Source organism: Balaenoptera acutorostrata, chromosome 4 (assembly GCF_949987535.1).
Source record: "Balaenoptera acutorostrata chromosome 4, mBalAcu1.1, whole genome shotgun sequence".
NCBI classification, from domain to species: domain Eukaryota; kingdom Metazoa; phylum Chordata; class Mammalia; order Artiodactyla; family Balaenopteridae; genus Balaenoptera; species Balaenoptera acutorostrata.
Window position 1 is genome coordinate 74015681 of NC_080067.1, and position 19736 is coordinate 74035416.

The 19736-nt window shown below is 35.9% G+C and overlaps 1 protein-coding gene across 3 annotated transcripts in view; it reads left to right on the forward strand.

The window, feature by feature from the left end:
• OSTN (osteocrin) overlaps positions 1-19736 on the forward strand; it is a 40032-nt gene that overhangs the window by 12697 nt on the left and 7599 nt on the right. The window contains exons 3-4 of one of the 3 annotated variants that reach the window (XM_007195200.1): positions 900-1114; positions 1825-1981. In XM_007195200.1, coding sequence (XP_007195262.1) covers positions 900-1114; positions 1825-1927 — 318 coding nt within the window. In that variant the 3' untranslated portion in view covers positions 1928-1981. Of the gene's footprint in view, positions 1-899; positions 1115-1824; positions 1987-19736 lie in introns of those variants that run through there. The other 2 variants (XM_007195201.2, XM_007195202.2) reach the window with 2 other exon arrangements.

A 19736-nucleotide genomic window follows, 5' to 3' on the forward strand; every position in this document is an offset into this window, starting at 1 on the left:
ACAGACTTCACAAACTGGAAGCTTATACTTTTATGATTTGGATGACATGCCAAGTGGCAATATATGTAAATAAACAAATAAACAAGAAATCTGACATGGGACAATAAAGTCCTTGGGATAGCTCTGACTCATCATAGACACTCATTAATATTTGTTAGTAAATCTCATGGGTGGAGATGCTAAGCTCCTTCAGGGCACAGACTGGATTTTACTCATTTTTGTATCTCTTGGATCTAACGCAGGACCTGCACAGTGGATGTTTAGTGGCTTGAATCAGCAAGGAATGGATGAGTGGTGACAAGAAAATAACATGAGGTTTAGATTTTTTTCAGAATTCATTCAATAAATATTCAGCAGAAATTTATTGAGTACTAACTATGAGCAAAATACTGGCATAGGCATTGAATACAGCAGACAAAAGACTAAGTAGACATAGTCTTTGCCCTCAAGTTACTCACAATCTACTAGGCAATACAAATATATTGTAGCTAATCTAATACAAGGGAAAATGTAATGATTGCAGTGATGAAAGAAGTATAGATAAAGTGCTTTTGGAGTAATAAGGAAGGATGCAGTTGTTACCGGGAAAGAATCTGAAAGAATAATCAGTTATACTAAATTTTAGAGGCAGGCCTCCTTTAGAGGAGTTTACCCTTTTTTTTTTTCTTTGTGTGTATGTGTATGTGTGTGTGTGTGTGTTTTGTTTCCTTTTCATTTCTTTTGGATAAACCTCATCTCTATGTGTTTTTGTCCCCAAAAGTCTTTCTCTCTGGATCATAACTCATGAGAAATCAAGGTTCATGACAGGCATGTCAGCTAAAAATAGCAAAAGCCAAATGCAGATGATTGTATGTATTTTCTTCTTGTTAATGAATGGAATCACCTTTCCTGCCCTATAGGCCTTTGATTCTAGAGTCTTAGATGTTCAGTCACCACCTACAGTCAAGGAAGAGAAATCAGCCACTGATCTGGCAGCAAAACTCTTACTTCTTGATGAACTTGTGTCTCTGGAGAATGATGTGATTGAAACAAAGAAGAAAAGAAGCTTCTCTGGTTTTGGTTCTCCCCTGGACAGACTCTCAGCTGGCTCTGTAGATCATAAAGGTAAACAGAGGTAAGTGAACTCTTAGAGAAGGAACATTTTCATTTTCTAATTCTTCCGCTCTGGGTTCAGAAACAGAGAAGTCCACATTAAAAAAATACAATGAAAACCTTGTAGGTAAACAGATTTAAAAGTATCTTAGCTAATTTCTGAGTTTAATGGCATCATTTTAGAAATAATGTTTAGGGAGCAAAATAACTGCTACAGTATGCAATAATATTTTTGTCAAAATGTTTTCTGGGGCTTCCCTGGTGGCGCAGTGGTTGAGAATCTGCCTGCTAATGCAGGGAACACGGGTTCGAGCCCTGGTCTGGGAGGATCCCACATGCTGCGGAGCAGCTGGGCCCGTGAGCCACAATTACTGAGCCTGCGTGTCTGGAGCCTGTGCTCCGCAACAAGAGAGGCCGCGATAGTGAGAGGCCCGCGCACAGCGATGAAGAGTGGCCCCCACTTGCCACAACTAGTGAAAGCCCTCGTACAGAAACGAAGACCCAACATAGCCATAAACTAAAAATAAATAAATAAATAAAAATTAAGAAAAAAAAATGTTTTCTGAAGAAGATTCTGTTGCATGTAAATACAAAGTAGCTATTATAAGACATAACAGCATTTGGGAAGCAAGGGGAAACGTGTGTCCTATGAGATAAATGTTCTGGTCAGTTGCATTTTCTATTTAATAAAGGTAACCACAGTACCATTTTATTTTTACCCTTGTTACACAGCATTCCAAATGATGTGAATAAGTCCCCTCTCCTATACCAAGAAGGCAGTGAAGAGCTCTCAGGACCTGGAGTCAGGACACATGAGTTTAAGTCAAATTTCTAAGCATTTCTAGCCATGTGACTTGTATAACAATCTTATTCTCTGTGATCCTCAGCTTATTTATCTGGAAAATGGGGATAATTACTTACCTCTATAAAAATCAAATGAGTACTTTGTAAACTGTTAACTGTTATAACAGAATTAGAGTAATTAAATCTCTGTTTAATCATTGAGTTTCAGTACTTTAAAGCAGTCATTCCAAACTTAATTCATTTTCTACCCCCTCAGTATCTGTTCCTTATGCTGTACATTTCACAGCAGCAAGTGACACAAGAGATCACCCAATTCCCCAAAGTCTGGAATTTGGGGAATTTACTAGGATCCCTTTTGCTCACCAGGATTCCATTTGCTTACTTTAAACATTCCATTATTCACTAAATTCTCTAAATCCTACTTGTTTTATATGTTTAATATCTCCAGAATATCCTTTTACATTAAGGCTTTCCTAATTCTGGCCTAAATTATCTTTTTGAAATGTTTTCTTTCTCCAGTCTTTCCCCATCTCCACTTCCACCACCATCCTCACCCCTTTACTGGTGAATGCATCCTTTACTCTGCTACCAGGGGGATCATCTAACACAAAAATCTTTTCATGAAAAGTTCCCATTACTTACAAGATAAAAGCAAACTCCTTAAGGAAATTCTATGAAAATTTTCATAATCTGATACCTCTTTTCTTCCTGCACTCATTTCCACATCCTTTAGTCCAGTTTCACTTGGTTACTTGGAGTTCTAGGACACATCACTTTTGTTCCTGGTCTGTGACTTTGTTTTTGCTCGATGATTCTCATCAATACAGGATGCAATTTGCTAGGCTTCTGAAAGATTCTCAAGGTTACACTAGGAAACAAAATCATCACTTTGGGACTATAATTTATCCAACATGTACTTGAAAAAAATACCACACATGTATTTTGAAATTCAGGTCGTATTCTAATTAAACAAATACAAGTTAGTTCCACTCATGTTCTAGGCACTGTGTTGGGCTACGGTGGAAAAAAGAAGGAAAATATAGTCTTTGTCCCTCAAAGAGATCACATACCAATAAGAAACATAGAAATATTTATAACAAATTATAACACAAAGCAAGAAGAGAGGCAATTTTTAAAGAAGGTTATAGAAAGCCAAAGGTTAAGTGGAGAAAATATTGTGCCTTCTAATAAATAGTATTTCTTTGATTCCTGGATCTTGCAATACAGTCTACAAAATAATTTGAAAGTCAACATGTAAACATTTATGTAAATATTTATATATGAATTTATAATAGCATACATAGCATATAAACCAAATATTTATTACATAAATCTTATAAATATATATAATCTACATTGAGATTCCAACATAACAATTTCTTTAGGAAGTGTCATAGATACTATATTAGGAGATATAATCTATCTAACAGCTTGGCTTGGAAGAAAAGGAAATTGGCAAGCACTTAGTCATTTGAACAGATTTTCACATATAAAGGCTAAAAATAAACTATTATAAGTGTGTAAAAAATTATGGAATATTGTTCTCATGAGTACTTCCTGAGGAAGCTACTGGATGAAATTCTTCAAACAATCAAAATGACTGGAGAAGTAACATCATAAGAATTGGTGTGAACATAACTTTAGAATTAAAGTGTGATGATGGTTACAAAAAAAAAAAAAAAAAGAGTGCCATGTGTTATAGTTATGCAGTCTGACAATATAGATACAGCAAAGTATCAAGCAATTCAGGGACAGTAGAGGGAGCATATGAAATTTAGAATGAGTTTTTGATTGCTTCATGGCTATTAACTGAGAATAAAAGGATATTACAACAAATAGTTGCTTGCAGACATGGAGAAGAAGGAAAACGTGGAATTTTCTCTTTATAGAATTTGTACAGCTAAAGCAATGAAGAAACAATAGAATTAGTAGATGTAGAAATTCTCCTTTATAGAATTATTCCAGCTAATAAATGAAGAAGGAGTGGTAGTATTAGAATGTCTCTATTTTGCAAACCCTAATGAAATGATGGCTTTAGACAATGATTGTCAGTTTCTGCTAGCATCACAAGAGGAAAAACAGCGAGTCATTATATGCTCCCTGATGGAAGAACTCAACACTACCCATATAACAGAATTGAAAAAAAAAAAAAAGTCTTGCCTCTACTTCTACCTGCCAATTTCCAGGAAATATAGAAGACAAATAAATGACTTCAGAAACATTATAGGGAAGCAAACAGCAATTCAGACTGTAGAAAACAGCAGAATAAATAACCTAGTTTCTTCAATAAATAATTTACAAAGATTTGAAGAAAAACAAGAGATGGAGGAGGGAAGGGATCCAAAAGATCAAAGTAGATTTAAGGGACTTATTAACTAGTCACAATTTTGGGGGGTTCTAATTCAAGCAATGGTCTGTTTAAAAATTAACATGTGTAAGAGACAACTGTGAATGTGCACTGTGGCTACTTAATGACTTTAACTAATTATTGTCTCCTTTAAATATGAAAATGGTACTGTGGTTACATTAAAAATTAGATTTATTGTTATTTAAATATTTAGTTGTAAGTATTTGTCTGGGATTTGCTTCAAAATAATACAGGAGTGGGAATGGAATAAATGAAACAAGACCTACCATAATCAGTAATTGTTGACTTAGAATGATGCATACATGGGAGTCTAATATACTATTCTATTTTCGCCTGTGTTTGAAATGTTTCATAACAAATTAAAGAAATTAAATTAAACAATAAGATAAACAAGAGATTAGACCTGGCAGAAGAGTAAATACATTCACCATACAATAACGCTAAGAAAATGACTCAGAATATATCACAAAGGTATGGAGAACAGAATGAGAAATTATAACATACAATTTAATCTAATTAGAGTTTAATGGTGATAAGTAGAAGAGAATCACTACTTAAAGAAATTATGGGCATTTTTTCAATAATTTTCCAAAAATGGTGAAAAAAGATGATTTGCCGAATTCCGTAATAACAGCAAATTTTGACCCAAATAACTAGTACTATTTTTGAAAGGTTAATTGGATTAAGAAAAATTATTCTGTTAAAAGGAAGTCAGGTAAGAGATGGCTTAAAGGCCTGAACATTCAGGGCATGTTCTTGGGATGACTAAATAGCATGGTGTAGGTTCAGTATCAACCTACAACCTAAGAAGCAGGGTTAGAAATAGAATTGAGAAGGAGAGTTGGGACCAAACAGGGATGCTGTATTCAGCAGTCATTCATGTTGTTGCCCTCTGGACTGTGCAGTACAAAACCTATATAATCTTAGTAAGTGTCTCTGGAACCAGATTGTGATGGTCCCATTGAGTGTTGTATGAAGAAAGGATATTAGTAATTAATGATCTTCAGAGGTCAAAACTGGTCAATTTTCTTTTGCCTTTTTCTCTACCTTTCCCTTCACCTCCAACTACTTCCAGAAGGTTGGAAGTGTTAAGGACAGCTAATGCATTTGCACAGAAGTTTACGCATGAGCTTGAAAAATTGAGGATTTCCCCTAAGCAAGACTCTATATTTTATTTCATGACTACAGTTAGAATACAGAGACTCTGCTCCTTTGTACTCTATGGCTTAACAACAAAGGTGACCTCCTATATCAGGATTGTTTTATTTAGCATTTATTTAGAATGACATATACAAATTAATAGTTTTCTTTTTTACATATAATTTATTTATGTCTTTTATACTTTTATTTTTGATAGTGGATGTTTTACCCCCTTTTTTTTTTTAAAGAAAGGGCAGTGTTTATAAATTTATTTATTTATTTATTTATTTTGACTGTGTTGGGTCTTCGTTTCTGTGCGAGGGCTTTCTCCAGTTGCGGCGAGTGGGGGCCATTCTTCATCGCGGTGCGCGGGCCTCTCACTGCCTCTCCCGTTGCGAAGCACAGGCTCCAGACGCACAGGCTCAGTAGTTGTGGCTCACGGGCCTAGCCGCTCCGCGGCATGTGGGATCTTCCCAGACCGGGGCACGAACCCGTGTCCCCTGCATTGGCAGGCGGATTCTTAACCACTGTGCCACCAGGGAAGCCCTGTTTTACCCCCTTTGAATTAGATTCCAAGGACACTTCCTGTGAGATTTTTCCTTCAGGATTCATTTTTTATTCAGGAATTCCTGTTCTTGGTCTTAAAGCAAACATTAAATTTGTCTATTAGAGATTTGGAAAACAATGGGAGATAAGTAATAGATATTGCATAATATATTTCTATACACATTCTTGAGTTTTAATTGAAAAATAATTTTAGATTTCTTTCGAAGTATAATGCTAACTCAAACAACATTAAATGTTAAATTTTTCTATCATCTGTTGCAAAGATATTTGAGAATCATTTAAATGTATACGGTAAAGTCACAGGACTAAAATGAATATTTTCCTACATTTAGTAGCAAGAATATACAGTTTAGAGTTTTGCAACTATTAAAAGATTTCTAAAAATTATAGTAATTTTGCTTGGGAGAGCTGTACATAATGTTATTTGCTGTTCTTTGATTACATTGTATGAGATAAGACCTTTGGTCCTTTAGTCCAGATAGCTTTACTACTTCTTTACTTGCTTTTGAATTATTCACAAGGCCAGGATTATCTTGTTACCTTACTATGCATGAATGTATACAAAACACTTTCTTTGTTGCTTACAAACATTTGTGATGTTCATGTATATGCCATCAATTTTTCTCCTTCTCAGGGCATGCATTTTTTATTTTCTCATACTCACCGAGAGAAGGTTATAGGTCTGAGATCCATTTTCCATACTGTAGCCCAAAGATTTCACCCATCACTAAATCTAGGAATTCATAAGCTCTTTCTGTGTCATGGGCCACTGTGGACCCCTTCTCAGAATATTGTTTTTAAATGGACAAACATCATGAGTTCAAAGGTTACTAATATATAGAAACAGAATTATCATAATACTTAAAATGAATTTGTAATATGACAACATATATGCCTCTTTATTAATGCATAAAATAAGATCTAAAAGACATGTCTAAATAACAATAAATTCAAGTAGTGCTGAACATAAAAACAATTTCAAAGTATCTGTAATGACGAAAATGTGATCCGAATGTATCTGTGATTTCTACTGTGACAAGGGTTTACTTACTACTGACACCACTGTGATTTGTTCTCTACATTCATAACTGAAACAAATGCTATATTTCAATTAGAGGATAATGAGACTAAAGGTGTAACACTTCCCATCCATGTTTATGGATCCTTGAATTACATGACCCCAGATTTTAAAACTCTGTCTCACGCATATGAAATGCATTATTTTATTTTCAATTACTATAAAATATTCAGAAAAGAAAAATTTTAAACTCTGCTTTTGAAAAGGTCCATAAGAGATGGAAATGTGAAGAATGAATGAACAGCTAGGGAAAAAGAAAAAAGAAAACAAACAAACATAAAAAATACCAGGGCAAGGTCCATGTCAGATCATCATAAAATGAAGCAAAGAACCATCTGTTGTTTCCTATTTTATATCATATTTAACGTTTTTTTCACCTGAATATGACACTAGCTTCATTTTCAATTGGATGTGCAAGTTACTTTAATTCTCAGGGCAGGGTTATCTCAACTATGCTTTGAAGTTCAAAATATTTCTTCATTTGGTTCACTTGTTTAAAGCCTGAAGTTAATGGTCATTCAGCTTATGAAAAATAAAAGGAAGCAGCTATGACCATATCCCTAGCAAAATCGTATCTACTATTTGAATGACACTTTAGTATTAGAAGGTATTGGAATTTTTCTAAAGGGTGGTTTCTCTCACTGCTTCACACAACACTGAGAATGCCTTGTAAAATATTAACAAAAATAACAATACTTTATATCTGAATTGAATTAGGATAATCATTTTTACAACTGTTATTGTTTTAATTCTCCCATTAATATTCTGAGGTCAGCAAAGCAAGTAATATCATTGTGTCAGTCGGGGTTCCTGCAGGAAACAGGCAGGAAACAGGAAACATTTGAAATAGGAAAATTTGAGAAGGATTTAGACACAGGAAGACTATTTACAAAAGGCTGGGTAGAAGCAAATCATAATGGATGGCACAACAGCCCAGGACCCTGGTCTGAAGAGTCAGATGCCTTGGGAGAAGTCGTGACTTTCAGTTAGGAGGAAGTGATCTTGCAAGGAAGCAGCGAGGGGAAAATTATCCTGACTTCACTTCCTCTCCCCTTCCAGTCTCTCCTGCCAAGGCTGCCCATTAGGCCTGTCCCAAACCAAAGCCAGGGAGCACAGGCACTTTTCTGGGATCCAGAGAGGTTAGTTTCCTTGACTGAAAGTAGGGTGAGAAAAGTCAGAGAGTGTATCTGGAGAACAGATGGAAGACACCCAGTACAGTTATATACATTCTATAGATTCAGGTCAGTAAACACTTTGCTCTCTAACACTGTTATTATAACCACTTAATTGAAAGAGAAGACTCCATAGAACATAATTAGAAAAGCAACTTTATCCCTCACCCACATGCATTCAAACCCATTCAGTAGGAGTTGTTTCCTATCTCTTGGGTAAAAACACAGGCAGGTACTATGACCCTACAGGTCACACTGAAATAATAAAAATTTGTCTCATCACTTTTATTAGAAAAACAATCATATTTCAGTAATTAAAATAATAAAAATAATATGTTTTAGCCCAAACTATGAATGTTATTAAAGTTTCTCCTTTTCAAGCTGGAAAGCTGCACTGGGAAGAGGTTTGTGGTCAGTTTGTCCTCACCCCTTCCCCTACCACACTGGGCTGCCTTATGTTTCCTCCAGTTTTGGGGATGTAGGTGCAGAGAAGTAAAGAAAAAAATCAACATTGACTGTTGCTATCGTGACTTGACTTTTGTGCTCTCTGGCCTCAGTAAACGCTCAAAGATGACTCCTCACCATGGGCCGTTTTGTGGGGTCACTGCATAACCCCCATAGGGAACATTGACATAAATACCTTGCCTCCAGCAATGCTTCTCTTTCAGCAGGTCAGTTTTGCTCTTCACCTTCATCCTACCTGCTCAGTTTCTTCATTTGACACCACCAGCAGCATCCTGCTGAGGCCGCCTCACCCATAACCCCTGGCCAAAAGCCCTTCAGGGAAGTTTCCTTTTATAATTAACCTAGGCCAACTCTACCCACATGCTCACTCTACATCTGTTCCGCAGAAAACCCACATCCTTGACTCTGGTCACTGAAAGTAAAGTTGTTGCTTATATAACCATTTCTTTACTCTGACATCAAGCCAATTCTTACAGCATCCTGCCCTTTAGATTTCATAGTCTGTTCTGTGAGGTCTACCCTGCTTCAATGGGTATATGCAAACTTTTCCTGAAGCCCTTTCTCTATATGAAAGAAGAGGGAAATGTCACCATTCTCCAGAAACTTGCTCCAGAGAAATTCTCCTTCTTTACCTATTCAATATCAATCTTTTTATTGGATTAAGGTTGAGGAAATTAGTTTGTAACAACCTCCTTTACAAATAGTGCATAACTTTAGCACCTTACTTTGGAATGCAAGAGAAAGTACCACAGTTTGTTTTTTTTTTTTCCCCCTTCAACTTTTCTAGGCCACAGCCAAAACTGAGATAGAAAGAACCCAATTTTAACATTCTGATACACTGGGGGTTTTTTTATTCCTAACACCCTAAGAAGATATTAGCCCCATTTTATTAGTATATTTTCACAGATATAAAATGATTTCCTTGGCATAATGTAGCTACAACATCAAGTTGTTGAACTCCAAGTCCAATGACTTTCCACTGAAATAAGCTGCTTATGATAAAGAAATTAAAGTTATATGTGAATAAGGCACTTGTCCAAGGCCAGGAAAAGTGAGATTCGCTTAGAATGCATGCATTAAATAAATCATTTTGAAAAACTGTACCAACGGTATATGTGTTTCTATCCAAAGCCAGACATAAGGTTCAGACTAAAGTTGAGAATAGCAATTCCAACTTCAATTTGTCAGATATGATTGCGCTTCTTGATGACCATGCCAAAGATTAAAGGTTAAAATCCTAACATTTCACCTTTCTACTTCATTGTGAAGCAATGTCGCAGGCTGAGGCCAACCTAGGTATCTCATGATTTTTGCTACTTTTTTCCAGCACGTGATTGTTAATACCCAAAGGAGGTAGTTCAAAATGGGCTCCATTTCATAGTGAAGAACACAGAGAAAGGATTCAGAATGTGGTGCCCTATTTCCATGTTTCCTTCCTCATATTTAAAAGCCTGTCTGTACTATAGGAAATGCCCTTGAGCATTTATCTTGGGTCATTTTTCCCAATAATTGTTCTTTACTGCTTGCCTCTTACACCCCAGCTCAACTCCATGGAAAGAGAGAGTTCCTTTACCTTTTCTCTCTACCCTAACTCATATATGAAGGCTTAAAACTTTCTCCTAAAAGGGATAATACTTGATTCCATATATGGGCTTTGAAATGTACATTACCTACTCCCCCAAAAAGAAAATTCTAGAAGACATTTTTGTGTAAATTCATTTGCTGGATAGAAGTTTTGAGTGTCATCAGACCCTCAAAGAGGCTCATGAGCCAAGCAAATGAAAATCCTTTCTGCCTAATCCTACAGCTCTACAGTAGTTTCCAAATCAAGCATTCCTGGGTTACTTTACAGTGGACCCTTTAAATCTCATTTTTTGATTCCAGTGCTCCTGGTTTGTTTCTGAATGCTTGTTCATATGGCCCTTTCCTTGGGATAATACTTCAGAAGCTGACATTATGCCTAGTCAGCACCATCATCATACGTTTAATAGAATCTATTTAACATTGAATTACCACTTTTGAGACAGAACTCCAAAAGTCATAAGTCAACTGTGTGCTAATGAAGTAGCAGTTTCTTTCATCATTCTAAACATATCCCATTTATTTAGTCATATTTCTCAGCCTCGTGTTTCCATGTAGAGAAACTCCAGTTAAGGAAAGACTGGCCCCAAACCCCACCACTTTATTCACTCCTTCTCAAAGGAGAAGTAATCACGTACTTGATAGGTCAGTTTGCGAGGAGTAGTTGAGCATGTTTAGCTCATCCCTTTTCTTTCTGTTTTTATTTGATAATTATGACTAATTGTGTAAATCCGTCTAATCCTCAGAGGAGATGTAGGAAAGTCATTTCAATGTAAATTAAAGTCTTATTCTACATTCAGCTTGATCAAAATGACATTTTGATTTCTCTGCATTGATCATTCATATCTTATTTCTGTATTGCTTCTGAAGGTGGACTCAGAAAAAAAAGGCATTACGTACTGGCCCCTAAAAACTACATCATCACTCAGACTTAATGTGGTCCTTCATCAGAACATTCTGGAATTTGAATTTGAAAGCCTAATTGTCTCTTTTAAATTTAAACATGACTGTGGACTTTAATGATTTCTCTTTTCATTCTTTACAGGGCTTTGCTGAGTCTCCTTCAATTTACTCTGTCTCATATATTAGTTTTTCCAAGCTCATATATTTATATCTAGCTTCCTATAGTCATTTATTAATTCTGTAATTTTAAATTGTGGTAACCAATATTGCAGGACTTAGGGGTCACCATTTGTTTTATTGTTTTCATATGCCCCATAAGTTCTTCCTGGAACCCCCAGACTTGGCTGTGATCTCTTCTCTTGTGGAATTCCAAAGCACTTTGAATCTTACCATATTAGATCTCTATTGTTATGCAAACAAGTTACCCAAAACGTAGCAGCTTAAGACAATAGTAAACATTTATGTTCTCACTCAGTTTCTGTGCATAAAAAATCTAGGAAAAGTTTGCATGGATGATTCTGGTTCAGGGTCTCTCCCAAGGTTACGGTTAAGAAGTTGGCCAGGGCTGCAGTCATCTGAAGGCTACATGGGGCCTGGGGATATCCATTTCCAAAACGGCCCACTCGTAATGCTGATGACAGGAAGTCTCAGTCCCTCACTAGCTGTTGCCAGAAGGCCTTAGTTCATTGCCATGTAAACCTCTCTATAGGGCTGTGCGATGAACTTAGGAAATGGCAATTGACTTCCCCTAGAGTGGGTGATCCAACAAAGCAAGGCAGAAGCTGCAATATTTTTCATTACTTAGCTTTAGAAGTCATTTCCACAATATGCTATTGGTTACAGAGGTCAGCCCTGTTCAATATGGAAGGAGACTGCATTATAGTAGAATTATTGGGGTTTATCTTGGAGCCTGGCTACTATACTCACCTAAGCTTTAAAGTATACTTATTTAATTCTGTGTTTTACTCATCTAAATTACTGAACTATTTAAATGAACAGTCTCTGTTAGCCATTACTATACTTTCCCTTTTTGCTGTTACTCAGTGTTGGTAGAGCTGCACGCCCTTCTTGAAAGGGGCCAAGCATTTTATTGTCCCTTTAAGATGTAACAGCAAATCAGACTATTGTTTTTAGGGAACACCCTCCACACTCTGATTCCTAAGTTTCTTTCCTTGGAACTCAAAACAGTAAGCAGGATCAATAAAAATTGTTGTGTATCCTACAATTGGGGGAAAAAATGTTTAAGTTCACATGAAACAACTATTAAAATTAACGAAGTATCTGTTCACAAAATAAGCCTTAAAATTTTTAAAGGCTTGGTTATCATACAGAACATATTCTCAGACCATGACATAATTAAATAAGTAACAAAAGGATACCTTAAAAAAGAAGGTACAGTTCTCAACTCATTTCATGAGAATAGCATTATCTGGACACCAAAACCATGTGTGGAGAGAACAAGAAAAGAAAATTACAGGACAACTTCATTAATAATTATAGACACAAATTCCTACCAAAAAAATCAACAAAACAATTCCAAAAATATATCAAAAAGATAATACACCAATATCATGTTGGGTTTATCACGAAAATACAGTACAGTGTTGATTTGCTTTAGAAAGTCAAATAATAGAACTAATAAATTGAAGAAATAAAGCCATATCATCTCAAAAGATGCAGAAATAGCATTCAATAAAATTAAACATCTATTCATGATCTAAATCACCAGTGGACTAATAACAGAAGGGACTTTTTTAACCAAATAAGGGACTCCTATTAAAAAATCCTACAACATATATTCTTAAATGATAAGCAACAGCAAATCCAATAAATTATTGAAGGTCTTTATGGAGAAAATTATAAAAATATATGAAGGGCTTCCCTGGTGGTGCAGTGGTTGAGAATCTGCCTGCCAATGCAGGGGACACGGGTTCGAGCCCTGGTCTGGGAAGACCCCACATGCCGCGGAGCAACTAGGCCCGTGAGCCACAATTACTGAGCCTGCGCGTCTGGAGCCTGTGCTCCGCAACAAGAGAGGCCGTGATACTGAGAGGCCCGCACGGCGATGAAGAGTGACCCCCGCTTGCTGCAACTGGAGAAAGCCCTCGCACAGAAACGAAGACCCAACACAGCCATAAATAAATAAATAAATAAAAAGTTGAACCTTCTTTAAAAAAAAAAAAAAAAAAAGAACTATACCCTTTAAAAAAAAAAAATAAAAAAAATAAAAAAAAATATATGAAAAGGCATTAAAGATAAACTAAATAACTGATCTTGGATAGTAAGATGTAATATTATGAAGATTTCAGTTTTCTCCAACTTGATTTATACCTTAGATTCAATACAATTCCAGGTAAAACTGCAAAAGGATTTCCCATGAAACTTGACAATGTGAATCTAAAATTTATGAATAGTTAGGTGTGAATATAGAAAAAAAAAGGAGAAATATGACCCTTATGTCACTCCATAAATAACAAATAATTTTAAAAGGTTTAAAAATATAAATGTGAAAGGCAAAACTGCAAGAGGTTTTAGGGCAACATAGGATAATATTTTTGTAACATTAGAGGTGATTTAATGAACAAAATGTAAAAATATTGATAAATTTCAAAACAAAATTAAAGATTTTCATAAAAGACACAATAAAGAAGATTAACCACAAATGGGAAAGGATATTTGCTCATAACTGACAAGGTCTAATATTCAGAGTATAAGAAATTCTCCTACAAATCAATATTTAAAAGAAAAACAAACCAATAGAAAAACAGGCAGCAGACTTAAGTACTTCCAAAAGAAGAAATCCAAGTGGCCAATAAGCAAAGGGAAAGGTGAGCAACTTCATTAGTATTCACGGAAAGCAAACTAAGAACACAATGAGATACAACAACAAATGCACTAGATTGGCAAAATTAAAAGTCCACAATGGGAGGGTTGACATAGATTTGAAACAATAGGAACTGTCATGCACTGCTCTTGGGTGTGTAAGTTGGTACAACAACTTTGGAAAACAGTCTGGAACTATGTAATAAAATTAAGTATAGGCATAACTAGCAATTCTACTTCTAAAAATATACTGTAGAGAAATCCTTAAATGTGCATTACAAATGTGTAAGAAAATTTCTAGCTGAACAGTACATAACAATAATGAAAAAAAAAGAAAAAGAAATACCTCAAATTCCCATCCATGGTAAAATGTATTAATAAGCTGTTGTATATTCATTATTCATAAAATGAAATACCATATGACACTGAACATAAAAGAACTACATCTACCCATGACAACATGGACAAATCTCAAAACACAATATTTGCTGAAAGAAGTCAAGAAGTATTCACACATTTCTTTCAAATAAAATTCTAGAGCCATCTAAATTAACCAAGAGACTTTTGAACAAAACATATAGATTATAAAGAAAATAAAGGGAGATATTAGATCAAAATTCGTCCTACAGATTACTTCTGGGACAAAGTCATGGGAGGGATTCAACTTGGGAGGAAGAAGTACTGGTAATACTAAAGTACTGGTAATATTTTATTTCTTAACTTTGTGCTACCAATAGGGATGTTTATTTTATTTTTTTAAACTCAACATAGGTGAATTTATAGACTCTTTGGTATGTATGAAGTGATTCTAAATAAAAAGTGTAAATATAAGTTTTCTAACAGTTGTTTTAGAATGGTGAACATCTTTAGAAATTGAATTATCGAAGAATATAAATTTTAAAGAAAATCCTATTTGGCTCAGGAAGTCTGTATTTTAGTCTGAAGTTTAAAATTATATTTAAAATAATCCATCCTCCTTATATTACTTTAATAGATATTCTGTATCCTTAAACTACTTTCAGAATATTTTAGAATGGAAAAGGTGGATTGTTTTAAATGGATATATAATATAAGCCATGTCATACTGTTATTTTGTCACAAGAGGGACTAGATACTCAGAAAGTACAGTTTTCCCTTTTGGTCTTAAAAATATTTTTCTATGTTAACATTTATGTTTTATACACTGTGTATTACTGTCAGTGTATGTGTTGTAGATTGTAGTATGGTTATATATTTCATATCAGCAAAAATGTTAAGAGAAATACTAGTTTACCATTTTACTTCTGAATAGATAGAAACTGTGTAGAAATTATTTAACTTATTAAGGTATTGTTGTTTTTTGGTAAGTAGAAGAAATAAATAGAATCCAAGTCAACATCCCCTGGTTGCTAATACTTTTTGGATCGAATCTGGAGGAAAGAAGGGAAGGAAAGAGTAGGGAAGAAGGAAGGAGAAAAAGAGTTTATTTGTGCTTTTTACCATACTACAACTCCCTCTAGTTTACTTGAGCAGGAAAAGTAGATTAACCATAGTAAAGAAAGAAAAAAATGTTATTTTCATTTATTTCATCTTGAGTTTTGAAAATATACATTGGTAGTATGGACCAATAAATGTTCTGTTCTAATTTATAATGATGCATGAAACCATCATACTTCTTCTTTAAAAAAGTAAAAGTATTATTTTTTGTGACACTATCCATTCCACAGAAGCTTTGGGAGGTCAGTTCACATGTGAGGCACTACTCTTTTCCCAGGTGCCATTTCCTTCCTCTTCTCATCGGTCCTTTGAACACCTGGAAGGGGCTGGTTTCTCACTTCTTCTTCTGTTTGTCTGGGACTTTCCCTGAGCATTTTCCTCCATCTCAGGATGGCTTCTATCTTACCCCTTCCCTGGAGTTATAACGGGGAGTTATCCATGAAGGAATTTAAGGGCTCAAGGAATAAAAATCACATCAGTTTAATGTTTTTATGTATTAACCATTTATACTCAGACATCAGCCCTAAATCATACAGACAAATGTATTCAGTTTTTTTTTTATTTCTATGGTAATAAATTACCACAAACTTCTGGACTTAAGCCAACACAAATTATATTATCTTACAACTGTGTAGGTCAGAAGTCCAGGATATCCTCACCAAATACCATTCTAGACCAGCGGTCCCCAACAGTTTTGGCACCAGGGACCAGTTTCATGGAAGACAATTTTCCCACAGTGGAGATGGTTCAGGCAGTAATGCGAGCGATGGGGAGGAGGGTTCAGGCAGTAATGCGAGCGATGGGGAGCGATGGGGAACAGCAGGCGAAGCTTCGCTAGCTGGCCTGCCCCTCACCTCCTGCCGTGCGGCCCAGTTCCTAACAGGTCCCGGACGGATACCGGTCCACGGCCTGGGGGTTGGGGACCCCTGTTCTAGACATCTTTGACATGATTGATGGCTAGCTAGTGGGTGGCCCCTAAAATTCCTTCTGTACGCTGCTATGGGCTTTCTCTTTCACCTAGTCTACCAGCAGGATACAGAGGAAGTCAAGAGATTAGCAGGCTGTGCTCCTTCTTGGAGGCTCTAGGGGAGAATTCATTTCCTGCTCATTTTAAGATGTTGGCAGAATTCGGCTCCTTTTGGTTGTAGGATGTAGGTCCTCGTTTTCTTTTAAGGATGTCTAGAGGCCACAGCGTTGCTTGATTTGTGACTTTCTCCTCCATCTTCCAGACTAGCAATGGTGGGTTAGGTTCTTCTCCGATTGCAGCTCTCTGACCCACTTTTCTTCAGGCATCGTCCACTTTTAAGGACTCCTCTGACTACACTGAGCCCACCCAGATAATCTAGGATAATCTTCTCATCTCAAGGTTTTTATTAATCCCATCTGCAAAGTCCCTTTTGCTATGTAAGGTAAATGATTTACAGATTCTATGGATTATGACACGGACATCCTTTATGATGGCAGAGGAGTAGTGACCATTATTTTGACCACAAGGAAAATAACTGCTTAAGTGAGGAGTCTGTAAATCTACTTACGTGAATAAAAATTATTTTAAAATATCATGAAGACATTTTTCTTTTTTTTCCAGCAGTCATTATTTATAATTACATCAGAAGACCTAAAGCACAACTGATAATGCAAAGTTTCCTATGACTCTTGACCATTCACTCTATGCTAATTTTATAGCCCAATATGTTTCCCAATTGAATGTCAAGTTGAAAAATATGTAGTCAATTTATTATCATGAAATCTAGAAGTGCAAACAATAGGCACCACTTAGGAGGGTGTGATTTTCAGAAACTTGAAGAATGGAGGCAGAGGTATGGATAGGTGAAGAATAAGCATTAAGTATTTTTTTTCCCCAGATTTTCCCGTATTGGTCATACTGTTGTCTAAGAGACAGTCCTATAAGATCATATATACAATGCTATCTACATTGACTAGCAAAACGAAGGGCCAACCCAAGAAGGAAGATAGATGTGAATCAGCAGAAAAGAAGGCTGAATTAGATTAAAAAGAAAAAAGAATAATAATAACATGTGTCTATTCCTACCAATATCATTTGAGGGTAAGCTCCCCATCAGGGTCACTTCCTATTTTTATCATCCTTGTATACACAGCACTAAGCACAGTACCTGGCATATTGAACGCATTAAATAAATATTAATTATCTTCAAATTAATTGTTTTAATTAGAATTAAACAATATTTATAAAATTTTCTATGTGCAAGATACAGTAATAAAAGTCCCTCATGTTTCCATTGTTCTCTATACTTTTCAGAGCTTTTTAAATGAATTATTTACCTAATAATGATATGAGGAACATTGATAAGACCTGGTAGTTAAGGCAAAAACTTGGCATCAAGAAAAATGAGAGAACTTTGTCCTCTACTATTCGTATAATATTAAATCCTTGTCATGTAACTGGCTCGTTTGTGGGTTCGAAAAGTTGTTAGGTGTTTGCAGATGCCTGCTCCCTTGGTTTGGGTAAAAACTCAGGGCTTGTGAACAGTAAAAATATTTTTAGAAAAAAGTTACCTAGATAAATAGGCATCACACCCATCTGCTGTAGCCCGTGTGACACTATTTAAGCAGGCAGTGACATGCTGAAGAGCAGACAATAGGTTTTAACCTGGAGGTCCCAGTGCTTAGTGCAGCTTCTCAGATAAAATACTAAGTGAATATAGGAGAAAATAAGAAACCTGCAGCGTTATGGTAGCAGAGGCATTTGAGCGCCTACTGTGACCCAGGCCCTGAGCCACACTCTAGAAGTTTTCATTTAATCCTCACCCAGCATTAGAGGTTGTGGGATCTTAGTTCCCGGACCAGGGATCGAACCCGGGCCCTCGGCAGTGAGAGCACAGAGTCCTAACCATGGACTGCCAGGGCATTCCTTCAAACGACAGTACAATCTTAAGCAAAGGTAATGCCGTTTCTCCAGTGCTTCAATCAGCCTGGGAGGCGTCTGCTCATCACTGATATCCAAAATTTCACAGGATGGCAAAGGTGGAAAACTCTGCAAAACCACTTCTGAAACCAGCGGTTCTGTACTGAGTTATTAAAAATAATAAAAAGTTACACAGGAGAGAAAGAGTTATTCAAACAAGTTTAATACTGTGATAAGAGCCCCAGTCCAGTTAACATTGTACCTTGTTGGGCTGTCATAATACTTCCTTAAAAACGTGTTATAAAGAAGGAAAAATGAAAAAAAGTTATAGTATATAATAAATGTCACTTACAAAAAAAAATCCTTGTCAATCTGACAGTACTTAATTATAGGTTTTTGAAAACAAAGACTATTTCTGACTTATTGATCCCAAGACAGCTACAAAAGGAATCATACATAGTAGGTACATAGTAAATGATAATAGGGAAAAAAAAACGTAGATTTTTTTTGTAGTTTTTATTCATTTTTAGTGTTAACATTATGTAGTATAATACTGACAATATAATGCAAGTAATTAGAACAAAAGAAGCTATTGGAAATGCTCTGAAACAAACCTTTTTTAACTCTTTAAGCTGTTGAATATTGATGAAGTTGTCTTGTGAGGTAATTAGTTTATCACTGAGATTTTCCAGTGATGAGCTCTATCATTGCTGGTCAAAAAATGAAGCAGAAATTCTTACATTTGGTGCGAGAATTAACTTTAAGACTCTTTCCTATTCCAAAACTATTTGACTGCTGGTAATGTTCTATTTCTTGATCTGGGTAGCTATTGTGCTTATGATCTGTATATGTCTCATGTTGTTCACTTAGAAAATACTTATCCTCTTTTCTGTGTGTATATTATGTCAATAAAAGGCCTAACAAATCTGTAAGTCAACTCCCTTCAGCTGTGAGATAAGTCACTTATTTACATAGCCTTCTTAGCTTCTCCAGCTAGCAGGGCTGTCACCATGCTCAGGGGCTGCCATTTAAACTCTTTTTTAATTGACTCTGAACTAATCAGCAACTTAATTTGATCCGTAAAGATCATGATGCAGTTTTAAGATCTCAGGACTCCCTTGGTGGGGCTCTGGCCCGCCCCACTGAGATGGCACCTGATGACCTTTCATGAAAGGAATATGGCTTTTGCCATGCTCTCAGACGAGCTAGCAGTTATTATTCTGTTGCCACCAAAAAGAAAAAAAAAGAACACCCAAAACTAATGGAACAAAAACCCCCAAACCTCTGTGGCTCGGGGTAAGTGCTCGGGGTAGATTTCTATCTTCATTAGGAAGACTGAAAACGTCTTTTAATTCCAAGGCCAGTGTATACTATGCATTC